The sequence below is a fragment of the Scyliorhinus torazame genome, chromosome 1, assembly GCF_047496885.1.
Source record: "Scyliorhinus torazame isolate Kashiwa2021f chromosome 1, sScyTor2.1, whole genome shotgun sequence".
Taxonomy (NCBI): domain Eukaryota; kingdom Metazoa; phylum Chordata; class Chondrichthyes; order Carcharhiniformes; family Scyliorhinidae; genus Scyliorhinus; species Scyliorhinus torazame.
The window spans coordinates 168,798,884-168,819,561 of record NC_092707.1 but is presented as its reverse complement, the minus strand read 5'-3'; the positions used below and the strand labels follow the sequence as shown (position 1 = coordinate 168,819,561).

At 46.2% G+C, this 20,678-nt stretch overlaps 1 protein-coding gene across 3 annotated transcripts in view; it reads left to right on the top strand.

Moving 5' to 3' along the window:
• LOC140416499 (grainyhead-like protein 3 homolog) overlaps positions 1–20,678 on the top strand; it is a 117,612-nt gene that overhangs the window by 44,970 nt on the left and 51,964 nt on the right. For all 3 annotated transcript variants that reach the window (XM_072501133.1, XM_072501132.1, XM_072501134.1), the window contains exons 2-7: positions 372–558; positions 1,669–1,739; positions 3,830–4,130; positions 9,680–9,744; positions 10,437–10,593; positions 20,113–20,224. In XM_072501133.1, the coding sequence (XP_072357234.1) occupies positions 372–558; positions 1,669–1,739; positions 3,830–4,130; positions 9,680–9,744; positions 10,437–10,593; positions 20,113–20,224 (893 nt within the window). The remainder of the gene's footprint in view (positions 1–371; positions 559–1,668; positions 1,740–3,829; positions 4,131–9,679; positions 9,745–10,436; positions 10,594–20,112; positions 20,225–20,678) is intronic.

Sequence of the window (20,678 nt, the reverse complement as noted above, 5' to 3'; positions counted from 1 at the left end):
CCTGGGTAGACCGAACATACCATTAGATTCAGTAGCCAACTCAAAATTCTGTGAAATCAGTTTTTCCCCGTTATTACTGCTCTCATTGGTCACGTAATGTTGGCTTAAACCTGCTGTTGTACAGGCTGCTGGGAAGTAAGAAAGATACCTTTCTCCAATTTGTTCTCCTTCTCTGTATGGCGGAGACCAGGATCTTTGCAACTGGGGGTATCGAATCTGTGTGGCGCCACATGTTTATCGACCATGGCACTTCCATGAAGTAATTGTTATCTGTATTTTTCGCCTCATTTGCAAACAGCCATTTTGATTAATTTGTCTCAATGATGTCAGGTCGCTTGGTTTTCATTGTAATTGTGATTAATTTCTTTCAGTTTGAGGCCTGTGATGGTGCTCCACAATGAAGGGGTTAATTTCCAACTACATTCTGTCGGTAATGAGGACGAAGCTTGGAAAAACTATCTGGAAAATCCATTAACTGCAGCAACAAAGGCCATGATGAGCATCAATGGTGATGACGAAAGTGTAGCTGCTTTGAGTTTCCTCTATGACTATTATAAGGTATTTGTTTTGATTGAAAGGTATGTGATCAAAGGGACAAACATATTTTTAGTTAATTTAGTAACAAAAACTCAATTCGAAAGATCCTTTTGCTTTTTGTACAGTGTCAAAATGACATCAGAAAGACTCACATGATGCAAATTTTAATCCCCTCCTTTTGTTTCTGTGATACTATGGGTGAGATTTTCTGGTTGCACCCGCCCTGAGAGCAGATGTTCCCACCTGAGGTCAATGAACCTTTAAGTAGTCCATCAAATTTTCCATCCTGCCCGTGATGGTTCTTGCGTTGAGTGGCACCGAAAAATTTACCCCGATATGTATCTCTGTAATTCCACCACTGCACACCGTAAAAGGCTAGGCAGTCCAAATGAACATTAACACCAATAGCATCGTAATTACCCAGAGGCACGTGGATACTCAGCTGTTGATATATTCAAGGCAGAGATCTATAGGTTTTCAGATGCTAAGGGAATCAGGAATAGTGGGATAGTGCAGGAAGGTGGATTTTGAGATAGAAGATCAGCCATGGTCTTTATTGGATGCTGTCAAAGGGCTGAATGGACTATTCCTGCTCCTATTTATTCTGTTCATCTATATTCAAACTGTTCCTTGTCCTTCTTGGCAAGAAGCGTGGCCTCCAAAAATCAGCTCCATTAATATTTATCTGAATGTCACATTGCACTAGGATTTTAACTTAATTTCTCTTATCAACATTTCAATTCTCCAGTTAATAAAAACCTTACCAGAAATCAACTTTCTTTGTACTGCTCATGTCATTGTTCTATGCAACTCATCATTAATAAAATTAGTACTCTGGCCATCCATCCAATATCCTTTCGTTTTTTCCCTACTTACATGGTAGGATAAATTCAAGAAACATGTAGGAAGACACGTAAGTAGTCCATTACCTCATTCTCAAAGTCAGATAAGATCCAAGTTACTCAGTTCACATGAACTGATGTGAACAAGTGGGTGGTTGAACTTTCATAAGTATGTGTTAGTACAATTACTCTCAGCAGTTCACACTGATTCCTGCCGACTGATAACTTTTTGTCAATCTCAACAGTTTCCTATGCGTTTTTTTTTAAAGTGATGTTGCTTCTTTTATAGGTCCCAAGGCAGGAAAGATTTCTTCTGCCTGGAAAAGTACCTCGCCAGTGTGAACCGAATTTAGTAAAGAGGTATGAGATATCTTCAGATCTTGATGGTTCTTTCTCGTACTGATTGGCCACGCCACATTTTGCTCAGTTGAAAACAGCAGGAAACACTGGACTAAATTACCATGTGGACAACCGTTTCTTTCCTATTTTATCCCAAGTGGCCTTTATCTGTAGAGCCAGGGCATATTATTTTCCTTTTGAACGCAAGCCAAAATGCCCATGAAATTAGGCCCCTGTCTCAGAGCCAGAATCAAGCAAATGTCTCCCCAGAAAATCCGGGTGCACCAGCCAGCCAGCCCCCCCGACCCCCTCCTCAACCCAGTATTCCCAGCCGGAGATCCAGACTATATTAGCATTTATCTAAAAGGCTGCGGTGGGAAATTATTTCCTCGAGACAGCCCAGTGGCTGTCACAATATGGTGTTACCCACACACCCTGCTGGTCAGGAGAAGGAAGAGGCATGAGGGGGTGGACGGGGGGAGGGATATCCATTCTCAGCAATGGTGGGAGCAAGTGCGGGGGGTGGTCCAGGCAAGTTTTGTGGGGCATGCAGGAGAGCCCCTGCTCCTCCAGCTCCACAAAAGTAGTTTTGGGTTCAACGTTGTCTCTTTCCCATTTTGTTGTAAAATGACAGTCAATGTACTCAGTATTGCACCTTAAAGAAAGGGAAAGAAACCTCAAATAAACTCTGCTTCCCCTGGAGTCCCTTTCACTGTCTTGGCCTCATAGGAAAGTTACAGCAGCTTCTCCGCTTTAGGCCATAGTTAAAGTGATGGCATCACTCCCCATATTTAAGGATGTATCTTTTAATAAGAGCATGGGGAGTCCACACTGAGTAAAATAAGAAACTAAGGGCGGGATTCTCCGGGAATCGGCGGGGCGGGCAGAAACGGCGTAGTGGAGTGGCTGGAACCATTCCGGCGTCGGGCCGCCCCAAAGGTGCGGAATCCTCCGCACCTTCAGGGGTTAGGCCGGTGCCGGAGCAGTTTGCGCCCCGCCAGCCGGCGTGGAAGGCCTTTGGCGCCACGCCAGCCGGGGCTGAAGGGACTCCGCCGGCCGGCGCGGGTCCGTGCATGCGCGGGAGCATCAGCGTCTGCTGACGTCATCCCTGCGCATGCGCACATGGAGTCACGTCCGCACCAGGAATGGCGGATGACCACGGCCTCCGGTGCGGAAGGAATAGAGTGCCCCCACGGCACAGGCCCGCCCGTGGATCAGTGGGCCCCGACAGCGGGCCAGGCCACCGTGGGGGCACATCACAGGGCCAGATCACCCCGCGATCCCCCAATAACCCCGGAGGCCGCCCGCGCCACCAGGTCCTGACGGTAAGGGACCAACTCCAATTTACGTCGGCGGGACCGGCTACAGGTGGGCGGGACTTCAGCCCATCGTGGGCCAGAGAATTCAGGTGGCCCCGGGGCTCACTGAGTCACGCCGGACCCCGCCATTCTCCGAGGCGGGCGGCGCGACTCACGCCACGCCGGTTTTTGGGGGGTGGGAGAATTCGGAGGCCGGCGGAGGCGGGATTCACGCCGACCCCGGTGGGGGGGTCGGAGAATCCCACCCAAAGTTTTATTTACACAAACGATCCGTACACCCCCAGTAGATCCCTACCGAGTTCCTTTCTGGTTGGTGCCTTACTGGTCGACCGTATATACATGGGTTAATTGAGATACCCTATCCATAGCGGGGGAGCTTGTTCTCCGCAAGGAAGACAAGCATTCCCACCCCTTAGGTTCCATGCGGGATATTACAGACATCCATTAGCTGCAGACAGGTGCCTTATGCACCTGTTGTAAAGAGTCACATTAAAATCAGGACCAATGCCAAAGAGGCAGGGGGGAGTCGCCAAGGCATTTTAACTGTCCACTTGCCTGATATCCACCAGACAGATAGGGCTAAAATTGTACCTGCGCTCACGGTGAAGGAATCCTATGAACAAGCTCCTCACTCACTGACGAACCTACTCTCTCACAGGAAGTTGGCTGGGTCTCACTGACTCACTCACTGACGTGAGCATTTGGAGTTGAAAGCCACTCAAAAGGTGAATGATAAATTAAATTAAGGCTTATTTGACTCAGTGCCTTTTCACAAATGCATTTTATCTACAGGAGTAACCCTGGAATTGGATTTGAATTTGATGACATGACATCTCTGGATAACTCTGTTCAAACTATGAAACTTTTGTCCGAAGATATCACCATGTCAACAGACTACCCTGATCCAACTAGACGATCCCACCGGCTCCATTCAGATTCTATCTTTACAAAATCTCAGCCACAATTGGACATTCCCACGGACCTATATGACTGCAGTTTAACTGATTCATTTGATATTTTAATGACACAACCACCACAAAGGTGGGCTCCTGAAAACAGTTTCAAAGATGCATTCAAGGACATCTCGCCTGAGGTAGGTTTAGTTTTCATAGTAATACAAATATTTGTTAAAGTGATTGTTTATAAAAAAGAGCTAGCTTATAACATTTTTACAAGATTAAGACCCAAATAATTATATTGGTATAGGCTTAAATTGTTTGTGTACCGATGGATTGTGCAACAAAGCAGTTACACATGTTCAGGCCTGCGTTCCAATCTTGGCATAGTCTTGATCTTGATGTGGTCACTGTGGGAGATACAATAGTGGAGGACTTCAACCTTCCCAGTACTCAACCATCGCCCCAACCCCTTGCGCTACGGTTGGCTAGGCTAGAGCTTTGCAATGAGTCATTAGATTGTGCTTCCAGCTAAGTGATGAAACAATATGAAGAAAAATATATAAAGGAAAAAATAGCTTCAAAGAAAAGAGAGGATTCAAATAAATTGTCTGAGTTGAGGCATTAACTGACGAAGCGGTAGTGTAGCTGGAATGGATGCACTGTTCCTGTGGTTCTGCGGTGGAGGAGGGGCGAGTGAGAGACAGATGTGGAAGGTAGCAGAGCAGGATTGAATAAAAAATGGCCGAAGGTTCTTGAGTTTTGCTTGATAATATTTGGGGTTCAATGAGGTATGTATGCTGAGCGAATGTCTGTCCAAACTCATCTTGTGAAATTACAGCCAATGGTAATGATTTTGTCCTGGCTACAGAGCTGACAGAAAGTGACAAATCTAAATTATTTAACTCTGTTAAAGCTGAAGATGACTTGATTCAAAAAAGGAGCAGGAAGTTTGAAAGTTTATTTACTCAGCCACCAAGATGTAATTTTAAAGAATCGGTGCACACTTTAATTTTTCAATTTGAATATATCAGTAGGAAAATCTGCTACCAAGTTAAATAAGAAATGAAAGCTGAAGTTGCAAAGTGAAGTTATTTTCTCTACCAATGGTAGCCAGTTTATTCGGCTGTATTCAATTGCTGCACCACCTCAGTATTTAAGTTTCATGGTGAGCAAAGGTCTCTTAAACTTAATTGTCTTTAGATGTTTTCATAATGTAAATCTTAATAGAGTTAAAATCTCTTGGGCGCCAACATGCAAACTTATTGCTCACTCGGACTCTTAACAAAGACTGATTCCACCGTGTGATTAAATCAGGGCCAGCAAAGTAAAGCTAGCTGTAATCTCGGTCCTTACATCAGAAGAACACGCACTGTTGCACAAAGGTGTCATTTTACCATTTTCCATGCCAACAACCCTCAAGCTATTCTGGATGAGATTGCCATTTGGTGCCGAATAAGGGACAGTGCAAACCATAGGCCCTGAATGCTAGATGCAGACCACTCACACTCATTTCATACAAAACATTTTTAGACCTATATCTTATTAGTCTGAATTGAGTTTGGACCCAGGGCTTAGACATGAAAGACCAAGGTTCAATCTTTGGGCTGCCCTCTCGCCATATGGTTCGGCTACAGGACTGGATAGGAGAAAGCAGTCAAATACCTAAGGGCAGCATGGTCGCACAGTTGTTAGCATTGCTGCCTACAGTGCCAGGGACCCGGGTTCAATTCCGGCTTTAGGTGACTATGTGGAGTTTGCACATTCTCATCATGTCTCAATGGGTCTCCTCCCGGTGCTCTAGTTTACTCTCACAGTTCAAACATGTGTAAGCTAGGTGGATTGACCCGGCTAAATTATCCCTTCGTGTCCAAAAGATTAGGTAGGGCTACGGGGATAGGTGGGAACATGGGCCTAGGTAGGGTGCTCTTTCGGAGTGTCGGTGCAGACTCAATGGGCCAAATGGCCTCCTTCGGCACTGTAGGGATTCTATGAGAACTTTGATATATTAGACGTTCCATCTATGTTAACCATGAGTATAAGGGAACTGGACTTTCAAAAGTAAGGAAAGCATGGATTGAAGAGGTTAACTGAGGGAGAGCAGCGGGCAGCATAGTGGCACAGTGGTTAGCGCTGCTGTCTCATGCCGCCAAGGTCCCAGTTTCGATCCCCGGCTCTGGGTCACTGCCCGTGTGGAGTTTGCACATTCTCCCCATGTCTGTGGGGGTTTCACCCCCACAACCCAAAGATGTGCAGGGTAGGTGGATTGGCCACGCTAAATTGCCCCTTAATTGGAAAAAATGAATTGGGCACTCTAAATTTAAAAAAAACTTAGGGAGAGCAAAATACTGTAAGACTTAAACAATTGCATAACCAGTTGCTAAGGGCATAAATTGAAATTTTAAATCCTTGAATTTAATCATTCAAAATCCTAGAAGAAACTCATGCAGCTCAAAGAGACTGCAAAGTAAAAGGGAATAAATGACAATAAATGTTCTCGCACATTACAGGTACTTTAAAATATATTTTCTTCCTTGTTTTTGTGTCTCTTTTATAATTTTTGCCTCTGAAAGCATCAACTCATTTACAGCGTTCTGTTTCATGGGCACTCTCTATGTGTTATTCTAGGCAGTTGTGTTGGTCAAGTACTCATCCAAGCGCTTTTTAATGGTTGTGAGATTTCCAGCTTCCAATACCTTCCCAGACAGTGCATTCCAGATTTCCACCCTCCTCGGAGTAAAATATATTTTTCTCAGATTTCCTCGGAACTTCCTCACCCTAAAACTATGCCTCCTTGTGATTGACTCCTCAACCGAGGGGAACAGCCATTTACCCTGCCCAAACCCCTCATAATTTTTATACACCTCAATCATAACCCCCTCAGCCTTCTTTGCTCTAAAGAAAACAGTCCAAGCCTATCTAATCTCTCCTTATAGCTCAGATGTTCAATCCCAGGCAACATCTTGGTGAGTCTCCTCTGTACCCCCTCCAGAGAAATCACCTCCTTACTATATAGCGAGGTGTCCAGAGCTGCACGCTGTATGCCAGCTGTGGCCTAACCAACGTTCTGTCCAGCTCCAACATAATCTCCTTTCTCTTATATTCTATGCCACGATTGATAAAGGCAAGTGTCCCATGTGCCTTCTCAATTACCCTATTCACCAGCTCTGCCACCTTCAGGGATCTTCTTTTTCCAAAGTGCATTACCTCGCACTTATCAAGGTTAAATACCATCTGCCACTGCTCTGCCCATCTGATCAACCAATCTATATCATCCTGTAAATTATGACCCTCTCCATGACAGTTAACCACCCTACCAATCTTGGTGTCATCTGCAAATTTACTTATTATTTCCCCCATGTTCTCGTCTCTATCATTTATATATCTAACCAACAATAAGGGTCCCAGCACTGATCCCTGTGGTACACCTCTGGACATCGAACTCCAGTTACTCAAACAGCATTCTACCACCATTCTTTGTGACCTATTACTAAGCCAGTTTCAGATCCTTAATAGGTTTCCTTGAATTCCATGGGCGGGATTCTCCACTGCCTGATGCCAATATCGTAATCGGCGATCAGGCACAGAATCCCTTCCGATGTCCAAATCGGGGGCGGTGCTGGTTTGATGCCGGTTTTCGATTCTTCCCCCCCCCCTCCGAAATGGTGTCATTGTGCCGTGTGCCGCACGCCGTTCGAACGGCGTTGGCGCGTCATCGGAAGGCTCTCCCCTGATGCTCCACCCCCGATGGGCCGAGTTCTGGACCGCGTGGTCGACATGTGGTCTGAGCGGTTGGGAACCCATGTGGCGGCCGCGGACTGTGTCCAGCGGCACCACAGTCAGCCGGGAGCCGTGCTGCTGGCTGTGGGGCATCCACGAGGGCTGGGAGGACTGATGGGCGTGGCCAGGGGTTGTGCTGTGGGGCAGTATTTGGTTGGTGCCATGTTATATAGCCATTCTCCGGCTGTTTTTTGGCATGGGAGCCGGGTGTTCTGCCTGGCGCCACTTGCCAGCCCCTCATACATCCTGGAATCGGTGAGGGTTCGGCGCCGATTTTGGCGTCATAAAACATGTCGGGTCGGCACTTAGCCTCAAAGTCAGAGAATCCAGCACCATATTTTTCAACTTTCTCAATCAGTCTCCCATTTGGGACCTTGTCAAAGACTTTGCTAAAATCCATATAAATTACATCAACTGCACGTCCTTCATCTACACGCTCGATCACTTTATCAGAAACATTCTATCAAATTTATTAGGCATGACTTCGCTCTGACAAAGTCATGCTGACTATCCCTAATCAACCCATGCTTTACCAAGTGGAAATTAATTCTCTCCTTCAGAATCTGGGCGACATGGTAGCATAGCACAGTGGTTAGCACTGTTACTTCACAGCTCCAGGGTCCAAGGTTCGATTCCCGGCTTGGGTCACTGTCTGTTCGGAGTCTGCGCGTTCTCCCTGTGTCTGCGTGGGTTTCCTCCGGCTGCTCCGGTTTTCTCCCACAAGTCCCGAAAGACATGCTGTTATGTAATTTGGACATTCTGAATTCTCCCTCTGTGTACCCGAACAGGTGCCGGAATGTGGCGACTCGGGGCTTTTCACAGTAACTTCATTGCAGTGTTAATGTAAGCCTACTTGTGACACTAATAAAGATTATTAGATTATTATTAGATTAGATTATTGTCTTCAATAGTTTCCCTCCCTAGTTTCACCGGTCTGTAATTCCCTGCTTTATGTCTACCATCTTTCTTGAAAAATGGAACAATAGCTGTTCTCCAGTCCTCTGCCCCCCCCCCCCCCCAATGGCCAGAGAGCAATTATAAAATTCCAGAAGAGCCCATGCAATTTGCAGCCTAACCTCCCACAGCAGCCTGGGATGCGATTCATCCAGGCCTGGGGAATGGTCTATTTTTAAGCCCGTCAAAGCCTCCAATACTTTCTCACCTCCAATATTAAACTGCTCTAGGTGCTCACAGTTCCACTTCCTGAAATCTGTGTGAAGACCTCTGAGAAGTATTTATTTAACAGTCATTTTTTTTGCAATGTCCTGCAGATTCACACACAGTATGCCCCCTGGTCTCCATATAATAACCATATAAATGACATAAAAATGATATGCATATATAAACGATATAATAACCAAATCAAACACTTTCCTCTTACAACATAACACTCCCAACAAGGATCACTGAATCCTAACCTGGAGACAGAACCCTAGACAACTTCCTTTTTTCCTTAACCCAGTGGATTTGAGGCCTGAGACCAATGGTAACATTTGGAATGTTTGCCCCTGGATCAGTTAATTCAACACATATCATAGATTTAATCTGGGACTTTGTCACTTGGTTAGTTCAGTTACTAGTTTTTACTAGCTCAGTAAGTAAAATCTACCTTGAAGCATTTATAGTATGTTTTATGTATAAACATGGAGCCAAGCTCAGTAATTACAATGCTACAAAATGTAATTCTCAATTAAGACAGCTATAACTTAAATCACTATTCTTACTTGCTTTAAGCAACAAGGCTTTCTGAATGAGTGAGTTTACTGGCCATGGCCAAAGATTTAAGAGAAAATAAATAGGCGTTGGGAAGATGACTAAAGAGCACTATTGATTTGTTGGTTCCAACGCAATGCATGTGGATAGACCTGGCTATATGAAAAGGATAGCACAAAGTAGGCAGTGGAAAATTTGGAGGCAGTAATACAAATGTAACACATGTAATAACCTTTTCCATTTCTTTAAATAGGCCTTTCTTAATGACTTGATAAGACCATCCTGTGATGAGGAAAACGCTACGAGTAGTAAACCAAGGTAGGTATATTCCCTCTCAGTTTGCGCTATTAGAATCATGGAACTATAGAATCCCTACAGTGCAGAAGGAGGCCATTCAGCCCATTGAGTCTACACTGAACCTCTGAAAGTGCACCCTCCCTAGGCCCACTCCCCCACCGTTATCCCCATAACCCCATCTAACCTACACACTTTTGGACACTAAGGGACAATTTAGCATGGTCATTCCACCTAACCTGCACTTATTTGGACTGTGGGAGGAAACCGGAGGACCCGGAAGAAACCCACGTAGACACGGGTGAAAGTGCAAATCCACACAAACAGTGACCGAAGACTGGAATTGAACCTGGGTCCCTGATGCCATGAGGCTGCAGTGCTAACCACTGTGCCACCGTGCCACCTGTATTAGGTAAAATAGTTTTAAAGAAACAGCCCTTTCTGGGGCTATGGCGACTTTACTTACATTAGTCAAAAATGTATAGAATTCGTAAAATCATAGAGAAACTTACAGCACAGAAGGAGGCCATTCAAACCCTTGTATCAATGCTGGAACAAACAGTTAAATTGTCAGAAAACCACGTGTGGTCAGACGTCTGATACAGGCTGCCAGCAGGCACAACTCCCTCAAGGGAGGGTAAATTTGGACCAACCACCCCTAAGATGTTCAAAAAATGGCAATATTGTTTTCAGATTTGCTTTTCTTCATTTTCAAGGGTGGATTTTGAATGTGTGCTGGAAGCACCTAAATCTGTCAATCAGAAACCAGGGGAGGAGTCGATGGGTTACCTCAACAAGGGACAGTTTTACCCCATCACACTGAGAGCCGTGGAAGGTGACAAATGTCAACAATTACCCTCAACCAAAGTCCGAGTAAGATATTTTAGATTCTGCATTTTGGCTTCATTAACCTAGATTTTGTTTTGCACTGCTAGCTAAATTTGCTGTTTGGCTGATATGGTTTCACACCTACTAGATGTACCCCCAAATGTGCCCTCTTGAGATGGAGCCTTACCTGCTTGATTGCACATCAGTATTTTCCTCAGTGTTTTCCATCCATTAATGCCAGGAGCATGTCAATGTTTAAATGCATCTGGCAACTTTCTGAGCTGCAATAATGTACGGATTAGACGGATTGTTCATACCAGAGGTATGGGGCGGGATTCTCCGTTGCCCTACGCCAAAATCATGTTCGGCGATCGGGCGGAGAATGGGGTCTGCCGTTGCTGTGACGCCGGTCAGCCATGCTCTGCCCTCTCCGAAATACGGCGAGAGCTGAGGGGACTGGTGGGAGGTGGCCAGGCGTTTGCCAGGGGATGGGCATGAGGGGTCGAGGATGGCGGGTTGGGTCTGCACACGACTGCCGCCACGTTGTACGGCATGACCGCTCCAGGTCGTCAGCCATGCGCATGCGCAGCCCAGGACCCGGTCATTCTCTGGCCATTTCCGGCACGGGAGGTGGGAGTTTCGGTCGGCGCCGGTGCCAGCCCCTCACCAGTACCAGAATCGGTGAGGGGTTTGCGCCTATTTTTTTCACGTAATCCTCTCGCGGATTCTCCGTTCAAGACAGCACTTAGCCGCAGAAATGGAGGATCCAGCCCATGGTTTTCCTGGGGAAGGAAAGGTTTACCAAGGATTTGCCGGCAAATGCACAATGTTATCTTGCAGATCTTGGCCATTTCACATTATTATGTCACTGTTACACAACATCCTAACAACAAAAGGGTTTTACCAAACAATTATGAAGGTGAAGCCCTCTAATAAAGCAAAATTTACACTCATGTACATATTCATTTTGAAGTTCCTGTATTTTCTAAAATAAGACAGAGAGTTCAGGTATATTAACATTTTGAATGAATTATTTTACTGAAGTGAAAAAGAGTCATAACCAAAAAGATAAGTGTGATGAGTCAGCACTCACAGGCCAACAGTTACACTTCTAAGCAGTTCTTCCACTTGTTCTGTGAGCACATAAATGTGAAAAAGAGCTTTTTCTAAGCCAACAAATATGATGGGAACCCAGCTTGTAAATCTGGTCTGGATTGCAGAGAAGTCTATGAAGAAAGTCACTCATGCCGCATCATGATTTGAACAATGTCCGGAATCACAATGTCAAACAATCTTTGAGGTGTTATTTTTGGGAGGTTTTTATGAATGCTAAAAATATTTCCATCTGGAGTCAAGAAACTAACAGATTTCTTATTGGTGCTTGATGTTTAAAATCTCCTGACACAGTTTATCAATTGTGCTGTTGTCTTGGATACCATGGCGGGCATTTATTACTTGGGTAACAGCATCTAAGGTTATTCTAAACTATTACCATAAACGTCATCGAATCGGTAGAATCCCTATAGCAAAGGACGCCATTCAGACAAACAAGTGTGCACCCACCCTCCGAAAGAGCACTATAACTAGGTCCACTCCCGCCCTATCCCCGTAACCTTAAGCATTAACTATGGCCAATCCACCTAACCCTATCTTTTTCGCCTGTGGGAGGAAACCCACTCAGACACAGGGAGAAAGTTCAAACAGTCACCCAAGGCTGGAAGGGAATCCGGGTCCCTGGCGCTGTGAGGCAGCAGTGCTAACCACTGTGCCGCCGTGCCGACCCCATGCCATAATTTTGGATTAAAATTGGAGTCACAGAGCCATAGAAGTTTACAGCATATAAAGAGGCCCTTCTGTCCATCATGTACCTATTTATCCTAATCTAATTTTCCAGCATTTGTTCTGTAACCTTATAGGCTAAGCCGTTTCAAGTGCTCAACTAAATTCTTCTTCAATGCTGTGAGGGTTCCATCCTCTGCCACCCTTTCAGGCAATGAGTTCCAGATTCCCACCACCATCTGGCTAAAATGTTTTTTCCTCAAACCTGTTCTAAATCTCCCATCACTTATCTTAAATCTATGCCCCGTGGTTATTGAACTCTGTAGTGAGGGGAAAAATTCCTTCTTATCTACCCTATCTATGTTCCTCATTTTGTACACTTCAAACTGGTCCCCCCTCAGCCTTCTCTGCTCTTAGGTAAACAATCCCAGCCTAACCAGCCTTTCTTCATAGTTGAAACACTCCAGCCTAGACAACATCTAGGTGAATCTCCTCTGCACCATCTCTAGTGCAGTCACATCCTTCCTATAATGTAGTGATGGGCAGGAGCGTTTATCGGAAAGCTAGCTTAATTTTTTTTCTTCAGAAATCAAAAGGTGCATGTTGCAGATCTGCAAAGTATGAACAGAAAATGGTGGTCACACCAAGTGGTTCAGTCCACTTTTTGTGCATAGAATAAACGATGATTGGAGTAGACCCCTTTGAAGAAGGATCCACTTCCAATTGGGCCACTCTTCTCACAGATCTTGTGCATGTGGATTAAATTCAGCAAAGCATGTTGAAAGGTGGCATGTTTAAACTGTAAAGCCTCCAAAGGCTAAGCTGTAGTTTATATTGTACAATATACAGCCAGCTGCTCGGCACCCAATGTTATCAGAAGCTATTTCCATTAGTTGACCCTGAGAATGCAATGACACAAAAACTATCCAAAGTCAATAGTGAGCGTCCATCAGTGATTATTCCATTCTTTCTAACATGGAAAGTCTGAGTTCATGCTCCTTCTGATTTGAAGAATGCCGAGGACGTCACATGAAATTGGCGTTTCATATTTACACAAGTTACAAGTAGTTTCACATGAACCACCTTCTCGGTCATTAATCATGCCGTCACCAAGGCAACAACTCCATTGTTTTTCTGTCTAAGCGACCTGAAAACTGGAGTTAGCCCAGGAAATTCATGATTGTCACTGATTTTAGTGTGGCTAGAGTTATGACAAATCAACTTCTCACTACTTTGGCGAGGCATGATGTGGAGATGCCGGCGTTGGACTGGGGTGAGCACAGGAAGAAGTCTTACACCACCAGGTTAAAGTCCAACATCCATTGTCGCAGCATCTGCATGGTCAAGGCGAGACCCCTATGGCATCTGCGCAGAACAAAGGCAGGGTACAGTTTTGGGCTAGCAGTTTTCAGGTGCTGATTGACTTGAAGGCTATACCTATACTCACACATGAAGTGCTCTGACTTCGGTTGAAATAGTGCTTGTGGGGCTGCAACGAGAACTCCCTTGTTCTTTAAGCTCTACCTAACAGTGCTCTCAGTTCCTTGCCATTGACTTGTTTCTTACCCCTTATCGTCACCCTTCTTGATATGCATGTGAACAAATGTTAACAAGTATACACTTGTAAACCGAACGCTGGCACTGAAGGGGTCTTAACGAAGCTCACGTTTCAGTTCAGCTCTAGAACGTGCCACAGATTTTCTCTGGAAGCCGTTGGTTTCTGCCTCATTAATTCATTTTTACAACACCTTAGGGTGAAATCTTCACCAAAATCTACGATTTTTAATGAAGAAGTTAAAATATAAAATGCTCGAAATAGATCACTGGATATTTCCAGCATAAAGACAGCACAAACCCTTTATCCAACAGCTGATGTCTTCATTTTAAATTTATGGCATTTACAATTTTGTTTTAATTTTCGGTTTTATAACTTTTTTTGGAGAATGGACTCAAAGACAAGTAACAAAACAAAATCTGCTTATTTCCCCATTTTGAGGAAACCTTTGGAAGCCTAAACCGAGGGTTAAACACAAAATGGCTGCACAGGGGTGGCATCTACGTCGGCCCTTCAGTGCTAACTCCACCAGAATGCGTGAGCTGAGCAAAAGCACAACTCATGAGCATGGGATAAGTTGGCACAAGTTGATACCAGCCATGCACTTAGAAATCTCCAGCACCTGACTCTGATCCCTTTGCTCACTGACTAAGATGCAGTCAATCTGCTTCCTTCTCAGAAACTTGCTCCATCTTTGGAGGAGCCATGGCAGTCTCCCACCACTGAGAAACACACATACATAGAAAATAGAAGCAGTAAGAGGCCATTCGGCCCTTCGAGCCTGCTCCGCCATTCATTACGATCATGGCTGATCATCGAGTTCAATACCTTGATCCTGCCTTCCTCCCATATCCCTTGATCCCTTTAGCCCCAAGAGCTATATCTAATTCCTTCTTGAAATTACACAATGTTTTCACGTCAACGACATTTTGTGGGCACGAATTCCACAGATTCACAACTTTCTGGGTGAAGAACTTTCTCCTCACCTCAATCCTTTTTATTTTAAATCTTTTTATTGGCATTTTCAAAATTTATAAACAATTATGTACATTGTTAGCTGTATTTGTTTACTGTATTATACATAAAAGTTTCTCTTGTCCTTCCCTTAATTTCCCCTATTTACATTCTGCCGCCCTCTGGCTTGGCGTGTGGTCCCTCCACCCCCCTCATCTCCATTTCCTGAAGGTGGCGTCTAGCATGGCTGGGGGGGGGAATTTGTGATTGCCGCAGATAGGAGCCACAAGGGACATCCTAGTCAGCCCAAAGTGCTGTCTTAATTGGGCCTACATTTTCAGTGTGGCCGCTACAACTGGGCTTGATGTGTATTTTGCCGAGGGGGATGGGAGTGCTGCTGTAGCCAAGGCCCAGAGAATCGTCCCCTTGCAGGAGACCTCCTCGATCTGTATCCGCTCTGAGTTGGGTTCATTTACCCATCCCCTCACTCTTTCCGCCGTTGCTGCCCAGTGGTAGTACTGCAGGTTTGGCAATGCCAAGCCACCTTTGATTTTCCTCCTTTGCCGTGTCAGTTTGGGAACTCTCGGGTTCTTACTTCCCCACACAAACGCCATGATTAAACTATCTACATTTTGGAAGAAGGCCTTGGGGATGAAGATCAGTATGGAACTAAACAGGAAGATGAACCTCGGCAGCACGTTCATCTTTATCGTCTGCACTCTCCCCGCCAGGGAGAGTGGGAGTGTGCCCCACCTCTGTAGGTCCTTTTTAACTTCCTCCACCAGGCTGGTCAGGTTCCACTTGTGGATCTGTGTCCAGTCTCTGGCTATTTCTATCCCCAGGTATCGGAATCTGTTCTGGGCTGTTTTAAATGGGAGCCCCTCCAGCTCTGTCCCTCCCCCGTTTGGGTTCACTGGGAATGCCTCACTTTTGCCCAGGTTAAGTTTGTAGCCCGAGAAGGTTCCAAACTCTTTCAGGATCTGCATAATTGCCTTCAGTCCTTCCTGCGACTTTGAGACATACAGGAGCAAGTCATCCGCATAGAGTGAGACTCTGTGCTCTCTGTCTCCTTTCTGGATGCCCTTCCAGCTTTTTGCGTCCCGCAGGGTTATCGGTTCGATTGCGAACAGGAGCAAAGGCAACGGGCATCCTTGCCTCGTGCCTCTTTCTACCTGGAAGTATTCAGAGCTGGTGGTATTGGTTCGAACGCTCACCTTGGGAGCGTTGTACAGAAGTCTCGCCCAGGCGGTGAACCCTGCTCCGAGGCCAAACTGTTCGAGGAGGTACATCCATTCGACTGTAGCGAAGGCCTTTTCTGCATCCAGGGAGATGATCGCCTCTGGTGTTCTCTCCCCGGGGGGGTGTCATTATTACATTCAGCAGCTGCCTGATGTTCGCAGTGAGTTGCCTACCCTTGACAAAGCCCATTTGGTCCTCTGCGATCACCTCTGGTACGCAGCCCTCCAGCCTTTTGACCAGGACCTTTGCGAGTATTTTCACGTCTACATTCAGCAGCGAAATGGGTCTATAGATCCGCATTCCGTCGGGTCTTTATCCTTTATCAGTAAAATTGTGGCCTACGCTAGCATAGGAGGCAAAGTGCCCCTTGCTAGCGGGTCCGCGAACATGTCCCTTAGTTTTGGGGTCAGGGGTGGCGTGAATTTTTATAGAAGTCCGCCGGGAACGCGCCAGGTCCCAGTGCCTTCCCAGCCTGCATGGAGCTGATGCTCTCCATGATTTATCCCAGATCTATTGGTGCTCCCAGCTCCTCCCCCACCCCGTCTGTCTTCCCCCACAACTGGTAGTTCCAGTCCATCAATAAACTGTTTCATCCCCGCGTCCTCGTCGGGGAGCTCGGAGGTGTACAGTCCTCGGTAGAAGATCTCAAATGCCTGATTGATCTCTTTTGGTTCTGCTATCAGTCTGCCTCTGCCGTTCTTTACCTGCGCTATTTCCCTCATGGCTGCCTGCTTCCTCAGCTGGTGAGCCAGTAGGCGGCCAATCTTGTCCCCATGTTCATAAAAGGTCCCCTGTGTCTGGCGGAGTTGGTGCACTGCTTTCCTGGCGGATAGCGGGTTAAAGTCCATTTGCAGCTTTTTCCTCTCCGCCAGCAGCTCTACGGTCGGGGCCTGGGAATACTTTCTGTCGCCTTCCAGAATGGAGTCGATCAGCTGTTGCCTGGCCACCCTCTCTTCCCTATGTCTGCACACCTTGTAGGCTATGATCTCTCCTCTAATCACGACCTTCCGTGAGACCTCCCCATTCTGATTACCAACGTAATCGCCTATGGCCCGCGATGTTTTCTGACAGAAGGCCTTGTTGGCCAGGAGGTCCATGTCCAGCGTCCATCCGTCTGCAACCTCACATCCATATAGTGTGGAGGGTGGTTGGAGATTACGATTACGGAATATTCCTGGAAGCACCGATTTCCCAATTGCAAATAAGTCTATGTGGTTTTACACCTTCTGCACCTGCGAAAAGAATGAAAACTCATTTTCTCCCGGGTGCAGGAATCTCCATGGGTCTACTGCCCTCATCTGCTCCACAAATATCCCCTTGCTCCCTAGCCATGCCTGTCTTTCTTTACGTTCGTGGGTTTGATTGATCTGTCAGTGGGCCCTGTATGCAGTTATAGTCACCCCCCATAATCAGCCGATGTTTTATCGATGTCGGGGATTCCCGCTATGGTCTTTTTTATAAATTCTGTGTCGTCCCACTTGGGAGTGTACACTTCCAGGACACCCCTGGGACCGTAACTGTCTTGGTTTCCGTAAACCTCGTCCTCTTGCTGATCAGCATGGCTACTCCCCTAGCCCTCGTCTCGTAGCATGAATGGTACGTCTGTCCTTTCCAGCCCTTCCTTACTAGCATGTGGTGAATGGAACTACTGTTAATTCACCAGTGCACTGTGATATCATGTTACTGCTGTATCGTGTTACGTTATGTGTTTAACCCTGTGGGCTCCACCTATGGGCCATTGTACGGCCTCACCCACAGGGGGATATGTCGGGGCATGTACGGGCTCGCCCCTGGCTCCACCCCTTACAGGAAGTATAAAGGCAGCTGACCTGCGGGGTCGCATTCATTGTTGTACCGGTCACAGACAGGCTCAGTTGTAAGCTGATTAAAACCACGGTTTACTTCTCAACGTGTCTCTCAGTGAATTGATGGTCGCATCATAGCAGTCGATCATTCTCCCTCAGGTTTGTCTCCTGTAGGTAAATTATGTCGGCCTTCAGGCTTCTTAGGTGGGCAAAGACTCTAGATCTTTTCACCGGGCCGTTAAGGCCCCTTACGTTCCAGTTAACAATCCTGGTGGGGGGTTTCTGACTCCCTGGTCCTGCAGAATCAACCATACTTACCTGGTGGATGCGCCCCTGTACTCCGGGGTTTCCCTTCATCCAGGGGGCACCCAACATGGCTGCCAACTATGTGTACACCACATGGATGCGCCCCTGCACTCCAGGGAATCCCTTTGCACAGGGGCCCTCCCGAGTGGCTGCTTGCGGCGCCATCTTGGTTCCTCGCCCTGCTCCATGCTTTCCGAGGCCTGTGTCTGTCTTGTTGCCTAGCCTTATTTGTCTACCTCAACCCTAAAAGGTTTACCCCTTATCCTCAAACTCCATGACAAGCTTCAGCATCTAGATCTTTCTGCTTAAACGAGTGCAGAGCAAGATAGCAGTACTGTGAGCTGACTGCTAACAACTTTCCCTGGTCATCTCATTTCAGTATTGATAGCTCCTTCTGCAGGAAGCCCATAATAGAGATTGTGGAAAATCTGCCCAGTAGGTTAGATTTAATGGGATGTGTACAATTAAAGATAAATGGCGACCTGTCAGGGCTGATTGTGGGCTTTCCTTGTTGTCAGGCACTCAGTACCTGATTGAGGAACCTGATATTGGGAAGGAAGAGTCACCCCCCCCCCCCCTTGCTTTTGCTGCTGACCCCCCCTTATAGAATCATAGCATCATAGAATTTACAGTGCAGAAGAAGGCCATTCAGCCCATTGAGTCTGCACCATCCCTTGGAAAGAGCACCCTACTTAAGCCCCATGCCTCCACCCTATCCCCTTTATCCTGTAACCCAGTAACCCCACATAACCTTTTGGACCCTAAGGGCAATTTAGCATGGCCAATCCACCTAACCTGCACATCTTTGGACTGTGGGAGGAAACCGGAGCACCCGGAGGAAACCCACGCACACAAGGGGAGAACGTGCAGACTCCACATAGACAGTGCCCCAAGCCGGGAATCGAAACTGGGACCCTGGAGCTGTGAAGCAACTGTGCTAACCACTATGCTACCACGCTGCCCCATCACCCTGCTGCAACCTGCACCCTGCAAACCTCCTCCTGCCAACACTCATCTGTGGCCTGGACCTTTCTGCAAACCTGGGCCTCAGGTGGGTGCATTACCGACAGCTGCCACTGCTTCCCCAATGGTGCTGCGAGGCAGTGCACAGCTGCCGACAGCACTTGGTAGAGCAGGGGGTGGGATTTCCTTCCCTGGGTTTTTGATCTCCAGTTAAGGGCCTGATGGGCACTTAATACGGTGGGTCTTTCCAAAAGGAGGTGACACGGTGCTCCCAACCAGCTCTCCAGCTGCCAGGCTGTTATAACCTCCATGAGGATGAACCGATTAATCTCCCTGTGAGCCTCGTGGAGCATGAGCTCCACCGCTGAGGGGCCACAGACCCATCAATGGGATATTGGTCTTGGGACATAAAAGCCAGCCTAGGTAGGAGCCGTGCTGTTGTGTCCCGGCTGGGACTTGAATTGTGTTTGTACATAGTTTACTTTGACAATAAACCTTCTTCTCTCTGACCACCAAACAGGCCAACATCATGATTAAGTATCACCCATCAATCTTCCTGAATTAAAAAGGATTGTGTAAATGTCCAGCTGAAATATATTTATGTTAAGGCCAAGGTGCTGGACCTGGGAGGCAAATTAAAAAGGGAAGGGAGGGATGCTCTCCAGGTGCCCGTTAAATATAGCGCCAAGATCTTTGAGCGCCTGGTGATCACGCCACCGCCACAGGATTTGCAGTGCTCCACACGGATGCAAAAATAATGAGCTGAACAGCACAAGATCGTGCACGTTCAGCCATCCCGCTCCCCACCTTGTGGGAATCACTCAAACTCCCACTCCCGCCATCCTAGAATTCAGAGCAGAAATTCCACTTTGCATTCCAGTAACTTCCCAATCTATCCAATACATGTTTTTTTGAGAACTTCCTGCAGAAAAATGTGATTAATAACTGTCTTCTATCATGTAGAGTACGATTATGGCTGTTTTTGACAATGCAAAGACTCCGGAGGAACAAGTGAAGTATTGGAAACACTGGCATTCACGGCAGCATACAGTCAAGCAACGGGTCATTGATTTTGGTGAGGAAATTTGTACCATCTTGTTCGAACCACACTTGGACATTGCATTTTATTTCCAATTGCTTTTCTTTCCTACACTTTTTCACTATTTTTGTTCCTCAAAATCTGGCAGAAATATGCTGAAAAATATGCACATTGTACAGAGCACCAATGGCACTAAAATTTAACATTAGCTGTCGTTAATACTTATTGAAGTGTTCAATACTCATTTCATCTGTGATCCAGTAAAAGCCTTCACAGAGAGCATTCCATTATGTTAGATCTTGAACACTTTAATGAAGTGAAATGCATGGGAAAATAATTTAAAATACTTAATCATATAGAACAGTCCTGACTTTTAGATTTAAAGGAAGATTTAAAGTCTAATTGGTGATTATTGTCTTTGAAGAATGTATGACATAAGGAATTGAATGCAGTCTCAGCAGAATACATGCCAGGAATGTTATAGATGCCA